The sequence below is a fragment of the Sparus aurata genome, chromosome 15 (genome assembly GCF_900880675.1).
Source record: "Sparus aurata chromosome 15, fSpaAur1.1, whole genome shotgun sequence".
NCBI lineage: Eukaryota > Metazoa > Chordata > Actinopteri > Spariformes > Sparidae > Sparus > Sparus aurata.
In genome coordinates this window covers 7,016,734-7,040,145 of record NC_044201.1, presented here as the reverse complement: position 1 = coordinate 7,040,145, position 23,412 = coordinate 7,016,734, and the positions used below count along the sequence as shown (strand labels likewise).

At 41.9% G+C, this 23,412-nt stretch overlaps 2 protein-coding genes across 5 annotated transcripts in view; one reads left to right on the top strand and one right to left on the bottom strand.

Annotated features, from left to right (window-relative positions):
- Positions 1 to 6,602, bottom strand: part of tp53bp2a (tumor protein p53 binding protein, 2a) — a 31,013-nt gene extending 24,411 nt beyond the window's left edge. For 2 of the 3 annotated variants that reach the window (XM_030442536.1, XM_030442538.1), the window contains exons 1-2: positions 6,463 to 6,602; positions 5,987 to 6,143 (exon numbers count right to left, since the gene is read on the bottom strand). In XM_030442536.1, the coding sequence (XP_030298396.1) occupies positions 5,987 to 6,013 (27 nt within the window). In that variant the 5' untranslated portion in view covers positions 6,014 to 6,143; positions 6,463 to 6,602. Of the gene's footprint in view, positions 1 to 318; positions 520 to 5,986; positions 6,144 to 6,462 lie in introns of all 3 variants that reach the window. The other variant, XM_030442537.1, reaches the window with a different exon arrangement.
- A 2,681-nt stretch (positions 6,603 to 9,283) lies between these two features.
- On the top strand, positions 9,284 to 22,708 carry xpo5 (exportin 5). 2 transcript variants are annotated; one of them, XM_030442534.1, is made up of 33 exons: positions 9,284 to 9,522; positions 10,103 to 10,224; positions 10,318 to 10,390; positions 10,495 to 10,632; positions 10,952 to 11,134; positions 11,306 to 11,332; positions 11,432 to 11,617; positions 12,118 to 12,194; positions 12,280 to 12,324; positions 12,425 to 12,515; positions 12,643 to 12,726; positions 12,842 to 12,967; positions 13,781 to 13,871; positions 13,967 to 14,095; positions 14,323 to 14,438; positions 14,544 to 14,699; positions 14,899 to 14,940; positions 15,026 to 15,115; positions 15,212 to 15,411; positions 15,509 to 15,611; positions 15,903 to 16,084; positions 16,292 to 16,392; positions 16,487 to 16,583; positions 16,686 to 16,822; positions 16,976 to 17,073; positions 17,189 to 17,235; positions 17,819 to 17,928; positions 18,757 to 18,816; positions 18,907 to 19,001; positions 19,085 to 19,207; positions 20,116 to 20,253; positions 20,769 to 20,933; positions 21,206 to 22,708. In XM_030442534.1, exons 1-33 carry the CDS (start codon positions 9,421 to 9,423, stop codon positions 21,350 to 21,352), a joined length of 3,681 nt encoding a protein of 1,226 aa, XP_030298394.1. In that variant the 5' UTR covers positions 9,284 to 9,420; the 3' UTR covers positions 21,353 to 22,708. The 2 variants fall into 2 exon arrangements, with proteins under 2 accessions (XP_030298394.1, XP_030298395.1); XM_030442535.1 differs by having other exon boundaries at positions 19,085 to 19,192; positions 21,206 to 21,352.
- Positions 22,709 to 23,412: the final 704 nt, after the last annotated feature.

The window sequence follows — 23,412 nt, the reverse complement described above, 5'->3', positions numbered from 1 at the left end:
ATATCTCTGCCTTAGTGGAGCGAGGAGGTAGTCAGATCAAATAAGACCGAGTGTCAGACAGGCTTGATATAATACGCTGGGATTGACTAGGACGTATACACAACATCTGATATAATGCCGCGGGGAGAAAAGGGACAACTGGGAAAGTGGACGGTGTTGGGCAGAGTGACAGCAGCAGAGATAACAGGCACCGTATCTCTGACCATACCTCAAGGGTCTCACCTTAGGTCTTCTAGGCCTTCTCTACAGGCACACTTTCAATTACAGATATTGCTGTGCTAAGCGAATTAATCAAATAGGTCTTGTTGAGGGAGTCACCTCTGAATCTGATTACGGCAAGTTTGTAAGACACTGCAGCATCATCTTCCTGCGTGTACGTCTCGTTGCTCGTCCTGCCACAGCGTAGAGAGTTGACACAGTTCCAGCATAGCAGTCCTTCAAAAAGACGAGGCAGCAGAAAACTCCCTAATGGTATTATTCCTCTTCGTCCCTCTCTCACTCGCCCTCACTTTCTTTATGCTGCATTAGGGGGTGAGGGAGAAAAGGTCAGAGGTAACGAACGCAGAGCAAATCAGAACACACAGAAGCCTCATTTAGCTGCAACACTGAGAAAAAACACCAAGCAGCTTTCACAACACACTCAAGCTGCAGCGGGCTGCGACTCTTCGATCAGGACAACCTCCTCTCCCTGTCTGCACTGCAGTACTTAGCCTATCACTTTATAATCTGCACTCTTGCCATACTCCTTCAGTCCTGGTCTACGTGATGAGACAGTTCCTCCTCTGGGCTTATCTGGGAGATAACGGAAATGGAAGTCATAATGGAGCAGAAGGGAGAAGATGTGTCTTTTTTTCCAAGCCCTCGATAGTTGGATAAAGTTATTCAGGGGAACAAAAAGCCTGCAGCAAAACGGAGGATTTTACAATCAGTATAAAATACACAAACTTAATTAACATTGCTATATAAATAAATAACTGAAAAGCAACATGCTCACAGAATCTTTAGAATCTTTTACCAACATTTATCTCATGAGGGAAACTAAAAACCAAGAGGTAGAGATTCTAAATGTAGCAGACACCCTAATTAGCGTCCTGACAAAATGCACACTGAATGACGTGTTTGTGGTGTTTAATCTGTAATATGCAAAAGAGACTGCTTGTTGAAGCAGGAGGCTGGGTGACTGGAGGAGGGAGAGTACAAAAGCTCTTTTCCAGGAACCTTTTCGGGACTCTGTAAAGTTATCTATTCTATCCACATTTTGACTAGAGGACCTAAATTAAGTTCCTGGGCAATGGTGTCCCTGCAAAAGTACTTAGCCAGGAGGTGGTAGCTTCCAGTAGCATCAATTTAAGGAATAAATGCTTTAACGAATTTAGCAGATTTTTTACCAGCTTTGTATCACTACAATGTTGGTAATACATTCAACTGAACACTGGTAAACTTCTCTCCATTTTGCCTGAACCCACCCCCAACTCTTTTTCAGGCTAAAATCCTCCAAATGACGTAAAACATGTAATCTGGCGGACTCTCTGGCCGTTTAATCAAATGGAGATTTATCTGCATTTTGTAAGCCCGGATCCACGGACGCAGACCTTGTTCATTGTCAATATCGCACCTAAATACAATACCGTTTGATACTAGCTGGTGGACAAAGCACAACCCATTGTAGTGTTTTCTGGTTTTGTAGGTTTTCTACCTTTTGCTTCGTTTTCTCTGGTCATATATTGCTTTGACAGCCAAGTGATATGCGCTGGCTGTCTTCCCAGCAGTGAAATACATTCATATTCAAATATCAATAACAATAACATTTAAACAAACCTGTAAGCAGGAGAACATCCATCAAACATCAGTTGCACAGCAGTAGATTATAAAGAACAACGTAGCAGCTGTTTGGTTGTCTTCACATGCAAAAACACTGCAGTCTGTTTGGCAGTCTAATTTCCCTTATCTTCATGGCTCTTCAGATGTGGTAGAAGAGCAAACAGGATGGCCCAAAAGGAATCTTTGATTAGTTCCTCAGTTTAGATCCTGCTTTATCTCAGTTCCTGTTTTAGTCAAAAACAGCCACAAGTTTCCTCGAAAGCTGATTCCCAGACCACCCCTGGTATACTTCTGATGGCCCACCTCTTCCCCATGGCAAGACTAGTGTTTCATTCTTAAACAATGGTGTCATAAAGCCCTCGCTGCTTGAATAGGGGGTCTTACCACTTGAATGTGGAATTCTACTTTTAACCTGGGTACCTCACAGATTTGAGTCACTCAATATTTCAAGGTGGGTCATGCCTGCTCAGGTGACTCTGGTGTGCTACCTCCAAAAAAACAGGCTTATGTGAGTGATGCTGATTGGAGCAACATATTAGCCGCAAAATAACAGTGTTGTAATGACATTTTGTAGTGCTGCAGAGATGCTCTGGCCTACAAAGCTTGTTCTCCAGATGTAAGTAAACATTCAATTAATTATATCGCAATCGAAATAGCTGTCAAAATACCTGCATTATCACTTTTTGAGCATATCGTGCAGCCCTAATGCTGATACTGAGACATTAGTTAGCTGGACAGTCTAACAGGAAGCATCAAGCCAATTATTTAGCCTATTTCAAAGTTCATCAATTGTCTCAGCAAATATCCTTTGTTCTTCCTTTTGGTGATGAAGTCAGCCTTGTGTACAAAAAGTTGAAGTAGTCAGAGCAATGAACAGAACAAAGATAATGATTGTCATCACAAGCCTACTGTAGTTTCTTTCTTCACAAAAAAGTCAGAAAATTAACCCCGACTGTCACTGGTTCTCACTGATGTGACCGTCTGCTTACGTAACCACCACATACTCTCCCACAGAGCAAAAAACAAAGCCTGTTGTGGCCTCAGAGAAAGCCTGCTCAGGTTTCTGTTGACACACACAGCAAAATCAGGCTTCGCAGAGCATCATCTCATTTTCCCACCAGTATAACACCACCACAAAGTCTAGCAACTGTGAGATTCTGTTGTGGTGTAACTGAGACATGGTACCAATGTGTGTGTGGTCAAAGAAAACAAAGCTAAATAATGCACGCCGGGCACAAAAAAAGTTTATCTACTTGAAAATCTACACAGCAAGCAACTTGTGTCATGGGAGAGGAATGAGGAAGTGATATGGGTTTTGCTCCTGCAACACTTGACATCCAAAACAAAGCAGAAAGTTTTCCCTGACTTGATGTTAAGATATTTTGATTTCAGTTTGGTTAATCTTCTTTTATGTCAGCTATAGTTTAGTAAATACTTTATCTAGACAAAACAAGTACAGCAAAATTAAAAATGGGCTAATAAACCAGCAGAGAAAGCAAACCTAAATGAGGCATTAATAATTGTCTGCAGAACAAAGACGGGTATAAGTAGAGATGACAATAAATGAGGGGGTGAATGAGTTATACCATGCTTTGGTTCAATAAAGGACGAGCATCCCTTATCAGGCTGCTGCCACAACACATGCACACACACAATGTGCTCTCCACAACACGCTGTTAAAGAGTCCCTATAGCTCATTGTGTTCACGAAACAGTGACCCCCTATTTACTATCCCAGCCGGCAATTACGCCACTACATTCTCACCACCCCCGAGCTCACGGCCTGTACAAGCAGGGTCATGGGCTATGGGTGTAATTTCTAAGACAATACCTTGCATCAGCCCTGGTTTTATAGAGGCCATTTTGTGTTTATCAGGCGAACACCAGAAGCTGCATCTCATTCAGACACAAACACATATATTCTCGTGTGACAGAATAGGAATAAAGGGGGCACTTAGCAAGGTCTCACGTGGCCCTTAAAGAAGTAGATCTTGTATGAAAACATGTAAGGGTGACAATTCAAATTGGTGGCCACGAGAATGGAGCTTGGTGATAACAAATGACTAGGTGCCAGTAGCAGACTGAGGTCACGCACCAGACAGGAGTCATCCCGATACGACTGTCTACACAGCTAAGATGATTAATTCACTGATCAAGCTGTTTTACGGGAAGCACACGTCTGAGCAGAGATTGGTAACAGTAACAGAACATGAGGCTGTTTTCACAGAGGATTACACTGGATTTTTCATTAGTTGTTAACATTATTGTGAACACCAGCAGTGTTACTCTGTGTATTTCTGCATGTTTGTTCAAGACACAAAGATCCAGAATTAACTAGAAAAGGTGAGGGAAATACACTGCTTATTCCAGTAATAATGTTCAGACAGTGACCCATTTCCTTTACTCTTTCAACTAAACATCCTGTCAACTAGTCCAGAAACAGCACTGCTTTTTAACAGGGACAGTGCACGGCTCTCAGCCGTACCAGAATTAGCTACTAGCTAAATTTCATCTGTAGTTTTAAAACAATTGTATCGATAACAGGCTAATCTTGTGAGTCAATTACCAAGCAAAACATGCTTTGGTTACAGCTTCTATAATGTGAGGATTTGCTGCTGTTTATATCATTGTAAAGTGATAGAGAAGCCTCTCAAATATATATATATAAGTATCGGTGTATACAGTATGTTGTAATAGGTGCCAATATAAAGCTTTTGTTTTAAGAATTATTTTGCAGAAAAAGGATGCTTGGGATAATCTATGATTATTAAATTCATACTAAGTCTACTAAGTTACGGTAAACTGATGTCATTTTAGACAGTAAGGTTTATTGTTGAATTGCAAAACATCCTGCCTCAGTTACATATCTTTGCCAAAAATACTTGATAACCACATTTGAGGAATCAGTGCAAATTATGTGCCAGCCAATATCGCTATCGCAATTTTTTGCTTCTGATATCACTGTTGGCACCAAAAATCAGATATAGGTCGGGCTCTATTATTTTCATTTTTGATTAAACTGTCATTTGTTTTCTGGATTAATGGATTAGTTGCTTGGTCTATAAAATGCCAGAAAATGGTTGTCAGATGTCGATTTATGTTTCCCACAGCCACAACCCCAAAGAAATTCAATTTGCTGTCATACAGGAGTGAAGAAACCGGAAATTATTCACATTTAACAAGCTGGAATCAGAGAATTTGGGGTGGAATTTAACAGTTGAGAACTGATCGAATAATCTTTGCATCTCTGCGGATTAATAATTCAAGTATTCAATCCTTTGCCTCATCTTCCACGTCATTCACAAGTAAATAAATTCAAGACATAAAAATGTTACTAGGGTTAAACTGTCACCAGTTACCAATACAGCCATCACTTCTTTGAACTTTTGAACCTGTGCCAGTTTTACTTTAAATCTTGTCACTGTAAGAATTTGCTAGTTGGGTAATTTCTCTCCGTTTCTCACACAGACCACTGTCCTGCTGCCCTCTCTACCCACATCGGAGAAGTGCTGAGACATACAGCCTGGTACTGCAGCAAAAGCTTATGGACCTCTGATGATGATGGTGATGATGGTGATGACATGGCAGGAGTCCAGAGCTGAGTTTAGCTTCGTGCCAGCAGGAATTGGCAAATGCCGTCTGCTTGTTGTGTGTTATGAGCAGGGTGGATGTGTGCATGTAAACACAGCGTACAGCTGAACAGAATCGGTGCATTTACAGTGACGTTAATGACCGTCCTGTCAGGTAAACGTCAACTGCATCAATAAACAAAAAACAAGAAACTGGATCTAGATAGGCGGTAAAAGGCATTTTGACGCAGGGGGAACTCGACTAAGGTAACCGTGTTTGTGCGAATTATCTCCCAGAAAGCAAATACATGACGTAACTTATAACCACATGCACAGATCTTTCTCTCTTTCACGCACACAGCTGTCACAGGTAATAAACTTCACAACAGGAGTCTGTGCTGCCATAGTCCTGACACAGAGGAGCCGCCGCATCTACTTGCCACGTCAATTTAAATGTCCAGGTAATACACAGTGGTAACATTGCAGGGGGTTAGTGCGGCGTTTTTTTAAATGTCGAAAAACAAGGAACAATGCGCCATAAGACAAGGTTGAAACTTGTAGCCAAGAGAATAAAAAAAACAACAACTATGAACTCACCGGCATCATTTTAGCTTCGTACCGCATTTAGCTAAGCAGCACAGCATGAATCCCCGCTGGCAGTTTCGACGAAAGCTGTAGGACTGGCGATCACTTTAATCCTCGAGCCTAAACCCGCGATGGGCAAGGCTACTTTCTCCTGCTCGGGGGTCCCGTTCTGCATTTAAAAAACAACAAAAAAACAAAAAAAACACAGCACGTCGTTTTTACATCAATTCAAGCTATATTTCAGCCATATAATACGCACTCATGTTAATTGCGTGCCGTGTCGCGGACCTGTTGCAACAAATAACAAGGCCTTCACGACAAAAGTTTCCGTTGTAGTTCTCAGAGCATCGCCAGGAACTTTCAAACGGCTCGTTGGGAGCGCGAGGCACTGCTAGAAACCCCTCGCGTTTATTAAGTAAGATACCACTAAAACAAACGATGAAGCTATGCGGGAATTATTTGATATTTTTAAGTTGTTTTTTTCTTACCCCAGGACGCGAAGGTAACCAACCCGAGATCCCGTTGACTGACAGGGTTGCTCGGTAGCTCGCAGCCTATCCCAAAGTGACGTATCGAGAGGAAACTCATTCCACTTTGGAATTCAGGCTCCGCCCCGTTCTGGATCAGAAAACACCCCCACCGGCTAGACAACACGAAACTGAACCGTTTCCACCCACTACTTGGAAATGAAGGCTTATTTCCTACCATGTATACTGTGGGTCGACTTCGTTCAGTTAGACAAAAAGATTATTAGCAGCAAATTAAATTCATATTCAAAGTCGGGAGCAAAGTGAGTTGCATCGGCGGAAAGTATGAGGTCTCACTCTGCTTGGATTTGACAAGCTGAAAGCTGAAGAGGTTGAAGTGGGTGGAGCTATGGCAGGGAGCGTCATCAGGTAACAGCTGAGCTCACATATTCATTCATGATTTGTGAAATAATTAACGAACATATCTTCATGTTAGACTTCTTTTTCCTGTGAAGTTTTATGGGACGTCCAAATCTACAGCGGCTATATATTATTCCTGCTATCTGAAAGGTTGTGATAAGATAGTCTCTCCCCAGACAAGGAACCTTCAAAAGAAGGAAGAGTCATTATGTCACTGATTCTTGCTCTATGGAAGAGACTATGATGCAGATATGTTGAGTTTTAGTTTGTTTCTCAATGCGTGTCTCACTGACATCATCACAACTGTCACCACAGTCTGCCCCCAAAGCAAGAGTCAGTGACCTAATGACCCTTCCTTCTTTTTTAGGTTCTTTTAGGTAATGACCGAAATAAGTACAGATAGATAGAGAAACATAAAGAAAACAAGTATTTAAGAATAAAAACAAGAATAGAATACAACAGAAAAAGCAATCCGACTAAAAACAATACAGAGAATAGCAATACACGCACCCTTCCCACAGCTACTGTTGTAATTGAGCTAATAGTAAAATACCTTTTGGGCAAAGTGACAGAGTAGTGTTATTAGCAGCTGCAGCAAAGTCAGCACAAGTGTATAAGTGCAATATGTAACACTATTCTGACACCGCCAGCTGTAACAATACACCCACATGTCATATAATATCATTTTATAATTATACTTGGAGTTCTCTTTTTTTTAATCATTGTTACAATGAGCAGCTGTGGCTCAGGTGTAGAGCCAGCGTCTTGTAGTCGGAAGGGTGCTGGTTCAGTTCCCCCTGGTCTGCGTGTCGAAGTGTCCTTGGACAAGATACTGAACCCCAAACTGCTCCCGATGTGCTGGTCAGCACATTGCATGGCATGCATCGCCATCAGTGTATGAATGTATGAATTACTGTAAGTTGCTTTGGACCAAAGCATCTGGTTAATGCCCTAAATGTAAAATGTAAATGTACAGACCTGGCTCAAAGATTGAGACAAATGAGAAAGTGCATACTTTTCTGAAAGGGGAATGTGAACTAAACACAACTCATAATGAAGTAATGTCTGATATCAGTGGTGTAGAGTGTGTGTGTCTGGGTGAAGCCTCTCTGTGTGTGTATCAAATAAAAAGAAACAACACAAAACCAAACTACTGTGAGGTATAGACCATTTGGTTGGCAGGCTGCTCAGCTACAAAAGGGAGAGTGTACACCGTGCAATCAGCTGTTTATAACCTTGTATAACACACTCTGCAGGTGGAGCCAACCAACTCTGACAGCCTATTATCTGCCGGCTCTCCAGGAAGGCAGTCAATTGGAGGAAAACAAGACACAAAGTGAGTTAGAGGGGGGTCACAATATTAAGATATGAATCAGTACATAATGCAGTAAACAGTATGACATACATATACACATACTGTATGTGTTACTAAACTGATATAGCACAATATAATGTAATATGCAAATGGTTGTATATATGTATATATGTGCATCTATGTATATCTATATTTACCTATGTATATTTATGTGTGTTTATATATATATTGAACACTTGAGATTGTCTTCTTTATTATTTTATTTTATTGTCTACTTTATTATTTTATTTTATTGTCTTCTTTGCTATTTTTATTTATATCTTTATCTTTATCTCTTGTTTCCTTTCATGCAATATATCTATTTCTACTTTGCACGGAGCATCTGGAACAAAAACAATTTCCCCCCGGAGATTAATAAAGTACTCTGATTCTGATTCTGATTCTGATATGATTCTGATAATACAGCGGGGGACATAAGTAGTATGTTATAAGGTGTAAAGTCCTGAAATAGTCACAGATACAGTATATCATGATGTTCAATACAGCAATGTAGCTCAGAATGAGTCAAAAAAGTGATAATAATATATGTTATTAAGCTATTGCTAATAAACCGATGTTCAAATAACAAAAAAATGTATTTTAAAAAATGGCCATTATTTCAATGGATGATATCAGATCTTGTTTAGTGTATGATTATAACTGATATACATGATGAATAAATTACAAACTGGATGAATCAGGACTGTGAGTTATTAAATGTTTTGTTTACTTTAAGATATTTACTATTCCAATCAAAAAGGCTAGATGGATTCTGTTGGCTTACGATTCTGTTCTGGTGTTAAGGTAAAATAATAAATGCATCTCCTGATGGTTGAACACATTTGGCACAGTTGTCTTCTTAAATTGTCTTGCCGCTTCTCCTGCGCAAAGTTTAGATCAGAGATAATCTTACTATTGAACATCAACCATCAGATATCAAATTAATGAGACATTTTGATATAGATACCCTTTTGAATAAATTGGAAGTGACACCTCTTTCCTAACATAGACGATCGTTTGAAGATGGCGACTACAACTCCCAGAGTTCCCATCCGACGGCGAGCCAGAGGTTCAAACACGCATGCGGCAGACTCTGTGCACGTTGGTACCTCCCTGAGCGTACGCGGCTCACTGTTGTGCAGGTGCTTTGCATAAGGGAGCCCTTCGCTTTCGCCTTAACAGAGTGCAAGACGCTACCTGAAATCATGGCTGACCAGGGGGCCGCCATGTGTGAGCAGCTTATCAAAGCTGTGAATGTGATGATGGATGCAGAAACAAGCCAAATTTACCGACTGGAGGCCCTAAAGGTAGCATCGATTGCTAGCTAGGTGCTAGTTAGCTGAGCTTGTCATTTATTAAAGTAGACACAAGTGGCGACGTAGCCGAATAAAAGTCAGTGTTTATCAGTGGGGCTAGCTGTAAGAGTACGGCTCGCACTGTTTGTTTTTTGTAAGTTAACGTTTGCTAAATGTGTAATGAGGATGGCCAGATGCTTTGCGAGCTAGCCGGTGTATGCCATGGTTACCACCTCACCACCACATTCACTGTCGACTCACGTTCATTCATTCATAGTAATGGTAACATATGGTTTGATAATGGTGGTCCTGCTCAGGGTTATAAAAAGGTAAACGTTAATTTAAGAAGGCTAGCTAGTTGGGTTGCTAAGTACAACTTTGCCCTTAGCTTACATGGCTAGGTGGTAGGTTAGCTTTCTGCTATATAACTATTAATTGTAATGTTGCGGTGGCTGCTGTTGCTGTAGCCTCTTAGCGCTGACAACTTGCATGTATACAGTCTTATTGACCGTTAGTAATCACCTGTAGAAATCTGAGTGATGACTTCATGTGGCGTTTCTGTACCATAACGAGCATTGTTTTTTCACAACAGTTTTGTGAGGAGTTTAAAGAGACCAGCGCCTTCTGTGTCCCATGTGGCTTACAATTAGCCGACAAAGCCCAGCCAGCTGTTGTGAGACACTTTGGTTTGCAAATCCTGGAGCACGTCATCAAGTGAGTGTGACGTAACCGTCATAAATCAGGAGTAATCAATAACTGCATGATGGAAGAAGCATGTATTTGAAAGAGAGCTTGATTGTCCCGCAGGTTCAGATGGAACAACATGCAACAGCAAGAGAAAGTGCAGCTGAAGGAGTGTGCCATGCAGCTGTTATCAAAAGTAAGTGTGATATTAAGGCAATTAACAACCTAAACATCTGATCCTATAATCCAAATGAAATGAAAGTGTGTCTGATCTCCTATACCTGTTCTGGGTTTTATCAGGGCACTCATTCTATCCTGGAGGAGGAGAGTCACATCAAAGATGCCCTGTCACGAATTACAGTGGAAATGATAAAGAGGGAATGGCCTCAGCATTGGCCCGATATGCTGAAAGAGATGGAGGCTCTCACTAGCCAAGGGGTGAGTAGTACCTTGCATTGTGCAGGGAATGATCTGATACTGCTTATCAGTCGCCGGCTAGCGTGCAGTTTGAATAGGATTACGCAAGATCTCGCATGCAAATTAGTACCAAGAAAGATTAGTCATACTCATTTTCATGTGTCATGTCAACCCCGGCCACTGGTGGTTAACATCATCTTTCAGCATCTGTGAACTTAAACGTGGCTTCCGCTCGTTACTTTATCAGTGCAAACTTTATTCTTGGCCTTTTCACAGAAACGTGTTGCCATTAGCACGAACTACATGTAGTCTAACTAAAACTGACCTGTTCCTGTCACAGGAGGCACAGACGGAGCTGGTGATGTTGATCTTGTTGAGGCTGGCCGAGGACGTCATCACCTTCCAGACGCTGCCCACCCAGCGACGTAGAGACATTCAGCATACGCTCACCCAAAACATGGAGAGCATCTTCAGTTTCATGATGGCCATCCTGCACGTTAATGTGGAGGACTACCGTAAACTGGTCAGTGTGGCTATGACTTGAGTTAGTAGGAATAAGAAGCATTAAGATTAAATGATCAGCACAATCACGTTTATTACCTTTCGATATATCATTTATATTTCTCAAAAAGAAAAGATTCAACAGTACAGTGACTGTAATATTTGTGTCACGTATGTTTTTCTTTTAATCCAGAAAAGTTCGCCCGGACATGAACTGAAGGTGAGAGAATACTGCTGTGCATTTACTCTAACTTCACGTACTTATGAATGTAAATACATTGATCACTTAAGCGTCACTCTCTTTGCTCTCCACATTCAGGCCAGAGCTCACTGTCGAGTCGCCGTGGCCACGCTGAATACACTCGCCGGCTACATAGACTGGGTGTCTCTGGTGTACATCACCTCTGGAAACTGTCACCTGCTGGAGATGTTGTGTCTGCTGCTGAGCGAACCGGACCTGCAGCTGGAGGCGGCCGAGTGTCTGCTCATCGCCATCAGCCGAAAGGTGATTCGCAGAGAAAACACGCTTGTTGCATAGTTTGTTGAGTTGGGTGCTTACATTATACCCATACCATGTTCACATTATCAGCCCTAAATCTTGCAAAAGTGACAGCGTTTCACTTGGTCTCCTGTCACGTCACATTTCGGCTGCCCCGGGTTCGAGTCCCGGCCTGGGGCCCTTTGCAGCATGTCACTCCCCCTCTCTCTCAACCTGTTTCCTGTCACGTCTTCAGCTGTTCTGTCAATAAAGCCAAAAGGCCAAAAAAAATATGCTTTAAAAAAACCTCATTAGTGGAATTGGATGGAGATGTGAGCCATAGGTCATGGAATGAAGCGTTGCACATCCTGAGAAATGGCGCTACCATGTGGCTTTTTATTACTCACTTCTTTTTGCTCATAACTTCAGAATTTCTTAAACAAAACGTGAGCAAATCAACAAAACTATATACTTATGTTAAATTACCAATAATGAGCCATGTGTAAACGATTGTCATTCTGCCACAGGGCAAGCTGGAGGACAGGAAGCCGTTCATGTTGCTGTTTGATGATGTGGCCATCCACTACATCCTTTCTGGAGCCCAGTGAGTTACAGCTGCTTCTCTCCGTCAGTCTTCACACACTTCAACCAACTCGTGTCACTGTTACTGATAGTTTGTCTGGTTACAGGTCAGCTGACGGACTGGCAATATGTAAAAAGTCCCCTGAATCGCAGTAAGTGATGTGACACGCATGCATCTACACAACACTGATGTAAAACAGTTTCTTCAGTTCATGTGGCTGTGACTTAAATCCCTCTGTACCTTTTTTTTAGAGCAGTGCAGGTGGTGGAGCGGCGTTACATCTTCCTGAAGAGGCTCTGTCAGGTCCTGTGTGCTCTGGGTGGCCAGCTCTGCTCGTTGGTGGTGAGTTCATCCTAACGTGGCCGCACTAATCCCCGTGCTCGCCTGGTGTTTGGACTTGGTCAGCGCAAACATTATGTGAAATCACAGGAGCATGTTTACACTCTCTGATGTCGTGTTCTCATCGCAGGGTTCAGATGTAGAAGTCGAGGTACCGGCAAATCTCAGCAAGTACATGGAGGCCATTTTAGCCTTCACTACACATTCCAGCCAGGTGAGATGACAACACTTTTATTGGAGACTTAACTTCAGATAAACTGCAAATGAATCAGTGGAGTATGAATCCCTCGGCTGTTTTATCTCTTGTGATTTTGTCTGATTTCGTGCAGTTTTTGAAGTCGTCCACTCTGGCTACATGGGGATCTTTGTTCAGACATGAGACTCTGTCGAAGGAAGCCGTTGTCGTGGAGATGGCCATCAAATACCTAAGAGCATCGATGATCAATCTAGTCAAGGTGAGGCGGTAGCCCCATTCACACTGCCCTGTGAGTGCAGGAATCTGTGTGAAAGCTTCCGATGTGGTGAGGGGGGTAAAAGTTTCGCTGTGGCTCTGATGCACGTCCAGGGTCGTATCAGAGCTGCAGCGAGCCACCACCTGTGTGATGGGGGGCTAACAGATCCTACTCTCATCAAATAAAAGCGAAATTACCTGCAAAGCAACGTCACACGACCAAACAACAGTAATGTGCTAACTGTTGGCGTCTTTGACATCGTACATGAGGAAAAAAATACTGCAGTTATACGTAGAAAAGCCTCGGCCATCCTGTCTGTCCCCGACAAAAAACTGTAACTCACCATGTGTTTGTGTCCCTCCACTGTTGTGTTGTTATAGTTATAACTGCAGTTGTGTTGTTGTTGTTACAACCGGAAGTAATCACCGCGACGGTCAGCCCTCCTGACCCAGACTTCTGTGAACTTTCCCCCAGAAAACAGGATCCCTACCTGCTTGTGAGAGTCAGACAGCGTCCTGTTTACTGATGGCGATTATGTTAGTACGTAATTTAGAGCGAGAAACCTAACTTTGCCGCTTTCCAGGATGTTTTATGGGTCATGATCTCAATCACGACACATTTTAACAGCATCCATATGATTATTAACAGTCGGCGGGTACACCGGGGGAAACGCATTGGGGGAAAAAAAATACACAGACGTCATGGTGCGGCTTTACGTCTCTGTGTGAAAAGGGCCTGCTAATGTCTGTGCTACCTTTCCCAGGGCATATAGGAACCTAATGGCGTGTTACTAAAGGTTTTGTCTTTCTAATCCAGACTGGATTCCCATCCAGAGATGATAACCCCAGCTGCGGGTACTCCCGTGTGGACTTTGACAGTGATGAGGACTTCAATTTGTTCTTTAACTGTGAGTATTATAGATTCAGCTTTACTTAACTTATCATCAATTTTCTTCATTTTATCCTATGATGGTTTTCATGGTGTACGTTTTTTGCTTCACAGCTTTTCGAGCGCAGCAGGGAGAGGTGGTGAGGATTGCCTGTCGCATTGTTCCTCTGGAGGCTTTCCAGATAGCAGCAGAGTGGTTACAGTATCAAATCGCCAGCCCTATTGATACCGGGGATACCACATGTAAGTGTTCATCCTCAATCTTGGCACATAGTCACAGCAAAAAAGAGGAGCGTTGATGGCTTGTTCGAGATGTGTTTTAGGATTGTTCAGTACAAGGCAAGAGTCCCGATTGATTTGACTTATTAGTGCAAACACCCACTCAGGTACAACAGGCTCAGATGTAGGAATATGTATAAATGAGCAACAACAGCAAATTAAACCTGACTTCCCTCTGTGCTCCCTATTAGCCAAGAGTGCCGAGGGCCTGTGCTCCCTCCTGTCTCCATCAGTGGTCCAGTGGGACGCAATGACGGTTTTCATGGAGTGCATGATCGCACAGATCTTCAAAAATCTGGAGGAGGAGGTGAAGGGAGCAATTTTAAAAATAACAGAGCAAAAGTGCGTAGGGCAAAATAATGTGATTCTAGCGATATGAAGTCTTGACCCCCTTCTGCCTCGCTCTGTGCAGAAGCTGCCCATCGATCAGAGCATGGAGCTGCTGCAGGCCGTGCTGAACTACGAGACCAAAGACCCGCTCATCCTCTCCTGCGTGCTCACCAACGTCTCTGCCCTCTTCCCGTTTGTTACACGAAGACAGCACTTCCTGCCACAGATCCTCTACAAGGTCGGTGGAGTCTTCACCGATTACTACATATTGAATAGATGTATTCATGTGCATGTATCATTTTTGTATAAACGTACATGTAAACAGCGATTCATGATAACTGAACGTTGTTTTAAAAGGAGCTCTGCTTCTGTTAATAACTTATGTGTTTTCACTGTTAACACTAACCGTAAAGTATTTTATTTTTTTGTGCCTAAAGCTGTTTAAAGCCATCACGTTTGAGGTCGGTCAGGACAACAAGGTGAGTTGTCCACACAGAAGCAAATATCTGCTCTTTTCCTTTTCCTTCACATCCACACCAATAAATAACTATTCTCCAACTACAGGCACCTCGGACCCGGGCTGTGAAGAACGTGAGGAGGCACGCCTGTTCATCCATCATCAAAATTTGCCGGGATTACCCACAGTTCATCTTGGTAAATGTCCTTTGTATTCTTGTTCAAGTAAAATCATCATCACAAAGATTATACTTAACTTCATTAAATGTTTGTCATTTTTTTCCCCCCTTCTAGCCGTGTTTCGACATGTTTTATAATCACGTGAAGAAGCTGTTCTCAAGCGACGCATCCCTGACTCACATGGAGAAATGTTCACTGATGGAAGCTCTGGTGCTCATCAGTAACCAGTTCAAAGACTTTGCGAAGCAGAAGGCTTTTCTAGATGAGCTGATGGCCTCGGTGGTCGCAGAATGGACCTCGGAGGAAATCAGGCAGTGCGTCTTGAATTCTTTGAATTTCCCTCAAGTTGTAAGTGATGTTTTTTTAATGTCATGGCAGGTAATTGACTGATTTTTCCTCCCTGTGTGTCAGTGTGCTGTCAGATCCTGCAGTGTTTCTGTCCTTTGTTGGAGCCGATCAGGTGGTCACCGAGCACAGTAAAGATACAGACGCAACGGGCCTTAACAGAGGGCGGGTGAGTGAATAAGTGTGAACTGAGTTTGTATGTGAGCTCTGATGTCTGCAGTATACTGTCCAGATGGAGGATTTCTGGGACTGTGTTTTAGTTAAGTCATAGATAACTTAAGATCAAAGCAGATTAGGGATGCAACAATTAAGGCCATAGAGGCTCAGCCACACTGAGGGCAAAACATCTGCGCAAAGAGAGCCATGGCAGAAGCACGGCAACAAAAATGCTCGTATTCAGCTACAGCAGTGCAACCCTCATTTAACTATTCATCCTCTTTCTCTTTTGACATTTCACCAGTTGAGTTTCTGTTTGTACGCCATGCTGGGGGTGGTGAAGCGAGCACGCTGGCCTGCAGACCTGGAGGAAGCTAAGGCTGGTGGCTTTGTGGCAGGCTACACCCCGGCTGGAGCTCCCATCTACAGGAACCCCTGCACCGCCCACTTCCTGGTCTTGCTGCCAAACCTGCTGCTTCTAATAAGGTAGGGTTGAAACTATCTTGGACTAATAAAGAGTCTGAGGATCATAATGACCCCATATCAGGCAGACGTGATAAAGGTGTGGGTCTGAACTGGATTTTTAGGTGCGACATGTCCCTGTTGTAATCATCAGTCCGTTCAACGGTGTCACAATAAATAATGCAGGCCATCATATTGATCTGTGACCGGCTTCTGTGCTCCTCGCTGCAGGACTCACAACAGTCTGTACATGCCAGAGAACATGGCTCGTCTTAGTGAGACCTTCGCCAAGGCACATGAGGTGATGGATGCAGAGAAGAATGTGGTTCTTGGTAAGAGGAGCTTTCCACACATGTCTTTGGTCCCACAATGAGTCATCATCTGAGAAGACTGTGGTTTAACCTTCTTAATATGCACTTTCTGCAGGTCTCTCTCAGCATCTTCTGGATATTTACGACTCTCCCGTGTATAGAACCAACCTGGAGCGCATGCAGGGCTTTTTCACCACATTGTATGACAACTGGTGAGAATTATGTTGCAGCAGTTGCACTTTTATTGTATTTATACCTCGGGTGCTGTTGCAGATGAAACTTTACCTCCTCTTCTGCTCTCTTCGCCTCTGTAGCTTCCACGTTCTGGGAAGCGCAGGTCAGTCCCTGCAGCAGGAATTCTACACCATCAGTGGGCTAGCTGAAGAAATCAATCGTTCTGCTTTCTTCTCCCTCGACCACGTGCCTGACCACAGACTTCGTCCTATGATTCATATCCTTTTTTGCCATTTACTGCAGTTCATTTCCTGTTGCCATCCTTTTAGTCATACACATGTGTACAACATCTTTTTCCCCATCTCAGTTATATTGACAAAGATGAGCTACTGCTTTATGTTATCAGAGAATTTCCTTAACAAGTTGTTACGGGTGTTTCTGAGGCAGCTGGTGCTATCGTGTCCTCAGGAGTACTACGACAGTCTGCTCTGCCCCCTGCTGGGCCCTCTGTTCGCCTACATGCAGCAGGTTAGGATCGTCCCGTTCTGTGCATCATCAATCTCAACATCAGACACACTTAATTCGCTCATTCACAGTTGCTTTTCTTGCCAAAACTCGGTCTTGCTTCTGTTTCATAATGCAGAGACTCAACGTTAAGTGGCAGGTCATCAACCAGAGGACCTCTGTCAAGTAAGTTCTGGTTCAGTTTGTGTTCGTTTGTGTTTTTGTGTATAAATCTTTTGTAAAGTCTGACAGTCATGTAAGGGCAGCTAGACATGTACTTAGAAAAAAACAGGTATTTGTTTTAGAGTCTCTGGGTCTTAAAAATGAAGCCAATGCAATTACTGCTAAAAGAAGTCTGATTCCATATAAGCTTATGAGAAACCCTACCTCTCACTTGATGTCTTACCTGAGTTAACAGTTTTCAAATACAGTTTATGGTCGCAATTGCTATTTTCAAGTCTTCCTCAATAAAGCAGGATGTTCATTTGAAGTAAAATACACTACAAGCGGTGTACGCTTCCAGGTCTGGCTACGTGGTGATCTACAAATCGCTTCCACACCGACCATTAATCACGAAGAGGCGTAGAAATGCACATGCTCTCCGCTGAATGGCTATGTTCAGCTAAGAGCTTTAGTGTGATTTTGAGAAATCCCTCTAAAGCCTCTAATAATTATTATACTTTAAGTTTAATTATATTGATTGCTCACTGCCTCTAAGCTACAAATTGTATACGCGGACCCGGTGGCAACTTGTTTGTTGTGCTTTTAGTGGCGAGGACGAGGAGGAGGAGGTGGTGTGTCAGGACAGCCAGGTGACGCAGGAGATGCTGGAGGAGCAGCTGGTGCGCCTGCTCACCAGGGAGGTGCTGGATCTCCTCTGTAAGTGCCGGCCTCTCGATCGATCCATCACATCTGAGCCTTCCAGTGACATTTCCCTACAAGTATCTAGCAAGCTGTTTTACAAAGAAATACAATTAAAGATTTAACAGTAATAATAATCTGGTAACCTTTTTAGAGGCGTGGTAAAACATCAGATAAAAGCATCAATGACTTGATTAGAAGCATATGCTTCTGTTAGCGGATTATTTTGAAGGTGAAATAAGTGCGTTACCTATCATTGCACTGCATACTGTGTGCCAGCTACTTTGCATTTGCTGGCACACGTATTGATTTAAAATAAAAGTGTTATTGCAGAAGTGAGTTATTGTTATTACATTGATGTTAGTTGTTTTATGATCGTAATGTCCCCTGTCTAAAACCACTGTAAAGCAAAGCGTGAAGGGAAGCTCAGGGCTTCTTCATTAATACTGCTAATGCACTTGAGCCGCATGGTGAAGTTGTGTTTCTGCCAGCTACACCAGCTGAAAGCGGTTTCAAACGTATTGGGAAAGGGCAAATATCATCCATAATTCCTGGATAGAGTGGAGACCCTGCATATTGATAAGACATGTTGTAAAAGGAAGTGTTTGTTCTGCAGGGTTTGTCGCGCTTGACTGACCTCTTCCCCTTGGTTTATCCTAAAGGAAGGTTGGGGAGGTCTGAAAATAATATTGATTAACTAGATGTATTTACTTTAATGCTGATATGTATTAAATAATTGATAGTTTTCATGCGGTTTAACTTAAATAGCCATGACACTTGACTATGAGAGTGACAGACTGGTGAGTTTTTGTGGGGCTGTAATACTTCTTATTCTTTCTCTTCTAGCTGTGAGCTGCATTTCCAAAAAAGTGCCTGAACCAGCAGCAAATAAGGAGGAAATAGAGGGTAAAAAAAAAAATGAAATTGATGAACAGATTTTTTATTTTTTTTTAATGACAAGTGCGTCACCATTTTGCTTGAAATGTTCTCTTCTAGAAGAAGACATGATGATGGACTCGGTGCAGACGGCGGCCCCGGCGCAGCCCACAGAGGAGCTGACTGAGCTTGGGAAATGCCTGATGAAACACGAGGTCAGACGAGAACACATCAGGTAACACTCAGTTGTTCGTTAAATGTTGCATTTGAACTCAAACGTTTCTTTTTCTTTCCCCAGAACATCTACATGACCCTGTTGACCCTCTCCTTCACCTCGCTGTCGTGGAAGGACACCACCAACTGTCACCGCACTGCCTCAATGGTCTGCTGGACTCTTCTGCGGCAGGTAGCGCAATCAATGGTACAAACATTCTATATCATGCTTCCATGTCACACTTTCCTTTTAAAGCGAAAGGCTAGTTAGGTTCTATTTTTTTTTTTGCACCCCACCCCTGTCTGTGGCTCTCAGCACCAAACCCGTTTGTCTCAACTGAAGACATGAAGTATTTACTTTCATTTTTATAAAAGGCAGAGTAATTTCCTGATACAGTTGGGCACTGTAGGGTTTAGCAAATGTTACTCAGACTGGAGTGAATGGTGCATTTTTGGGGGGGGGATTCAGTTGGCATGCAAGAAAATATCGGGACGTCATCTTCTGATACAGGCTTTAAAATGAAACGTCAGCATCTGCCTGATAAGATCATGTTTTAGTTATGCATACGGGACACAACTGTTGACGAAGAAGTTTTGTTTTTCCCAGTGAATGTGTACAGTGCTTCTATATTTCTCTTTTTAATAAAACACGCACATGCTATCAAATATTATATAATAGTATTTTTCAAGGTATCATATTGATGTGAGAGATTCCAGTATAAGAGGTCACTAATGGGCCTAGTCATATGTTAATTCCCACTGAGACTTGATGTTCTCTGCTATTAGGTAGATATGCATATACCAGTATCTACGTTGGCAGTCAACCACAATAAATTTGAAAATGTCGGCATATTGGATATTGGCAAAAATCCAATGTTTGTCAGATACACAAAAAATAATTGTTAATGGGAACAATTTGTTGTAATTTTTGTTCTTTTTATGGAGTTTGTGAACAACAACAACAGTATTTTACTGAAGACCCCCCCCATCCTTGTGTTAAATGAGACTTATTCTAGCATGTAGTGTTAGCTGGTTTTAGAAAAAAAAGAAAGAATCTTGAATTTATACTTGTTTCTATAATTTTTTTCCTCCCACATCCACTCTGTGTCCCTCCAGGTCGTAGGGGGTAATCTTCTTCCCGAGGCGGTCACGTGGTTCTACACCAGTGTTCTCAGGGCGCTGCAGGTTCATGGGCAGCATGAGGTCTGCAACTCCACCCTCTCTCAGCTGGCCATGCTCATCTATGAAAACCTGGTGAGGCTAATGATGTTGATCGCTGCAATATGTGCTCTTTATCTCAGCCTTCACTTGGTCCAAGAACTCATCTTGGACTGTAACTAATTATTATTATTATTGTCGTTGTTGTTGTTGTTGTTATTATTGTTATTATTATTATTATTATTATTATTATTATTATTATTATTATTATTATTATTATTATTATTATTATTGGTTTCATCCAATTTACAGTCCAAAACCAAAATATGTTGACTTTACTATTATGCTTGACACAGGAAATCCAGCAAATCCAAATTTGCTACGCTGGAATCAGTTAATATTTTAGATTTTTGCTTTTTTTTAAAAACTCCAAATGTTTTCTCAAAGTATTTTGTGATTAACTATCTTTTAACCCACTAACTGGTTTTGCTCTAAAGTCATGTAATAGCAGGGCAAAGCAAGTTTTCCACTCATGCGGAGATGCATCCTGAGAATGCATCGCTTTTAATCTCCTCTCTTGTGCCATACACCTGTCCTTCCATCTGTCTTAGCGGCCTCGCTACATGGAGCTGAGGGCGGTGATGACCCAGATCCCGAACATCAGTGTGGAGGCTCTTGACCAGTATGATCACAGGCTCATGGACCCCAATGCCCAGAAGGTTGGAGACAAGAAGAGAAAAGACCAGTTTAAGAAGCTCATCGCAGGAACTGTCGGGGTAATGCCACTTTAAGCCACTAGAGGGCAGTCCTTCTCTATTCCATCTCACTGCAGGCAGCTCATCAGAAGTGACCGGACACACTGGCCCTAATAGTGCAAGTCATTACTCAGCAGTGTGATTCTGGCTGTGTTGTAAATCTTCTGTGCTCGGCAGAAAGAAAAAAAAACTGTGCGGCAGCTCAACAGGGCTGTACAATCTAATGAAATTCTTTGTGGTAGATGTTTGGATCGCTGTGTTTAACCTCTCCTCTCTCGGTCCCCTGCCAACAGAAAGCTCTGTGCCAGCAGTTCAGGAAAGAGGTTCATATCCGGAATCTTCCATCGCTCTTTAAAAAGCCGAAACCAGACAAGGATGTACTGAACACTGAAGCACTGGGCCTGGCAGCTCTCTTCTCCCCGGAAAATAACGCCCTGTAGGAACGCACAGCGGTTCTAATGGACTTCATGATGACCGAAGACAGGAGTTATGTGCACAAACCAGGGTTTCCCTAGCCATCCTCTAGCTGGGGCAGTATGGCGCTACCTAACATAACTGTCAACACTCTTTTTATTTTAACGCTCACAGCACCACTCACACTCATGATTAAAATATCTTTCCAGTCATGTGCAAGTGAGTATTACACAGAAAACCCCCTTATAAATGCACACTTCTTCTTCATTCCCTGGTAACAATAAAGGAGGCATATGAGGGAAATTTGTAAAAAAGAAAAACATACAAAAAAACCCATTTCAGATTAATGAATGGTCCTTGTAAGAGATCTTTAAACAGCAGACTAATCAATAATATTTGCTCTGCAGCAGAAACTTTATCAAGCCACAGAAATACCTACAAAAGGAATTTTTTTTTTTTTTTTTTTTTGGTCATTTTACTTTCTAATTTTAAAGGGCAATATTTGCCCATTGCCAAGTATCGTGGCACTAAGCATGTCGTAGCTCGGAGCTCAGCCGTGGTTCGGTACTCACCAGAGAAACTGGCCTCTAATGATATCCAAACAAGCAAAGCTGGTATAGCTGCAGGAGAAGCTTGTTAGGAAGGTGTGCGTGTGTGTGTGTGTGTGTGGTTCATAGAGAGGTGGAGACCTTTTGTACTTCAAAAATGTTTTGCTTAATTTCAGAGGTTAGTAGGTTGTTAGATACGTTGTATGAACACGCTGCTGTTAATAACCCGTTTCGAAAAGAAAGGAAGAAAAAATGTAGGACTAATTACAGTGGCTTTCTTTTCACTGGAGAAGCTTGAATGCGGTTTCTGAGTGTAAAGGATGTGCTCGTGTCGGCTCAGGTGCGTTGTTCCCGATGATGGGATGAAGATATTTTGTGGAATCATGCCCTAAAGAAAAGGAAGAAACTGCTGGATGGTGTTATCATGGATGGCTATTGTAGCTTTAGTTATGAACAACAGTTTTTTATTATGCAGATATTGAAACAGCAGCTGGTTGAGGCGATGATGGTCCGCATTTTCTTCATATCATACGACTTACTCGGCCCACGCACTGAAATCATTTTTTTATTTAACGCAGAGCACATATCATACTACAAATACTGCAACCACATTTGGTGCCAAAACACTCACTGTACTTGTTCGACAAACTTGACCGGTTAATTGTCAGAGAAGCAAAACCTAATAATATATAACTTTCATAAAGATTATTTAAGGGTGGTCACAACAACTAATGTGTAGCTCAATCCAAGTCTTTCTGTTGTTTTCTAGCTGTTCAGTTGGTGATGCTATTCTGTTTTTCACGTGTTCTTTTTGTGTGTTTGTACTGGTATTTACAACCATAAGGAAAAGATGAACCAGCACTACATTCCTTCATTGTCAAAGGGATTGTTTTTACACAGAATTTGTTGGATGTATTTTGCTCTTATGGAGCTGTCATAGTAGAGAGTGATTTCTTTTTTTTTTTTTTTAAATACATGTTGTGTAGACACAGAAAAAAAATAAATGGTTAAAGACTGCAGTGAGTTCCCATTTAAAACGGAATGAGACGGGTCCGCATATTATGTTTTACTGGAGCAGATTGACGACATGCATCACTGAGGAAACTTGACTTTTCAAACAAATTTATTTCCCTGTCTTTGTGATTGTTTGCTCACATGTGGCCATTTTTAAAAATGCTTCTTCAACACTAACATTTCTGTAAAAAGAAGAAAATTTGGTTTTTAAAAAAAGTGCAGTGTAGTTTATATTTTGTTGTTTTTAAATAAAAAAAAAATCTCAATTTCAATTTGTCTAAAATGAATCTTTTGATTTTGTATTTACAATAGAGGGAGAATTAATTTTAGACTTAAAAAAGCAATTTGTTAATTGCTGCATTTGGACACACATTGTTCATTTTTGCAAACATGAAAAAATGAGTAACATGGGGACAAGGTTGAATTTTGGGTGACACAAAATCCTACGACGATCATCTAACCATTTTATTTTCTGGCTGCTGTTTATTATGATGCAAGTCAATCTTTATACAGACAGTGTTTAA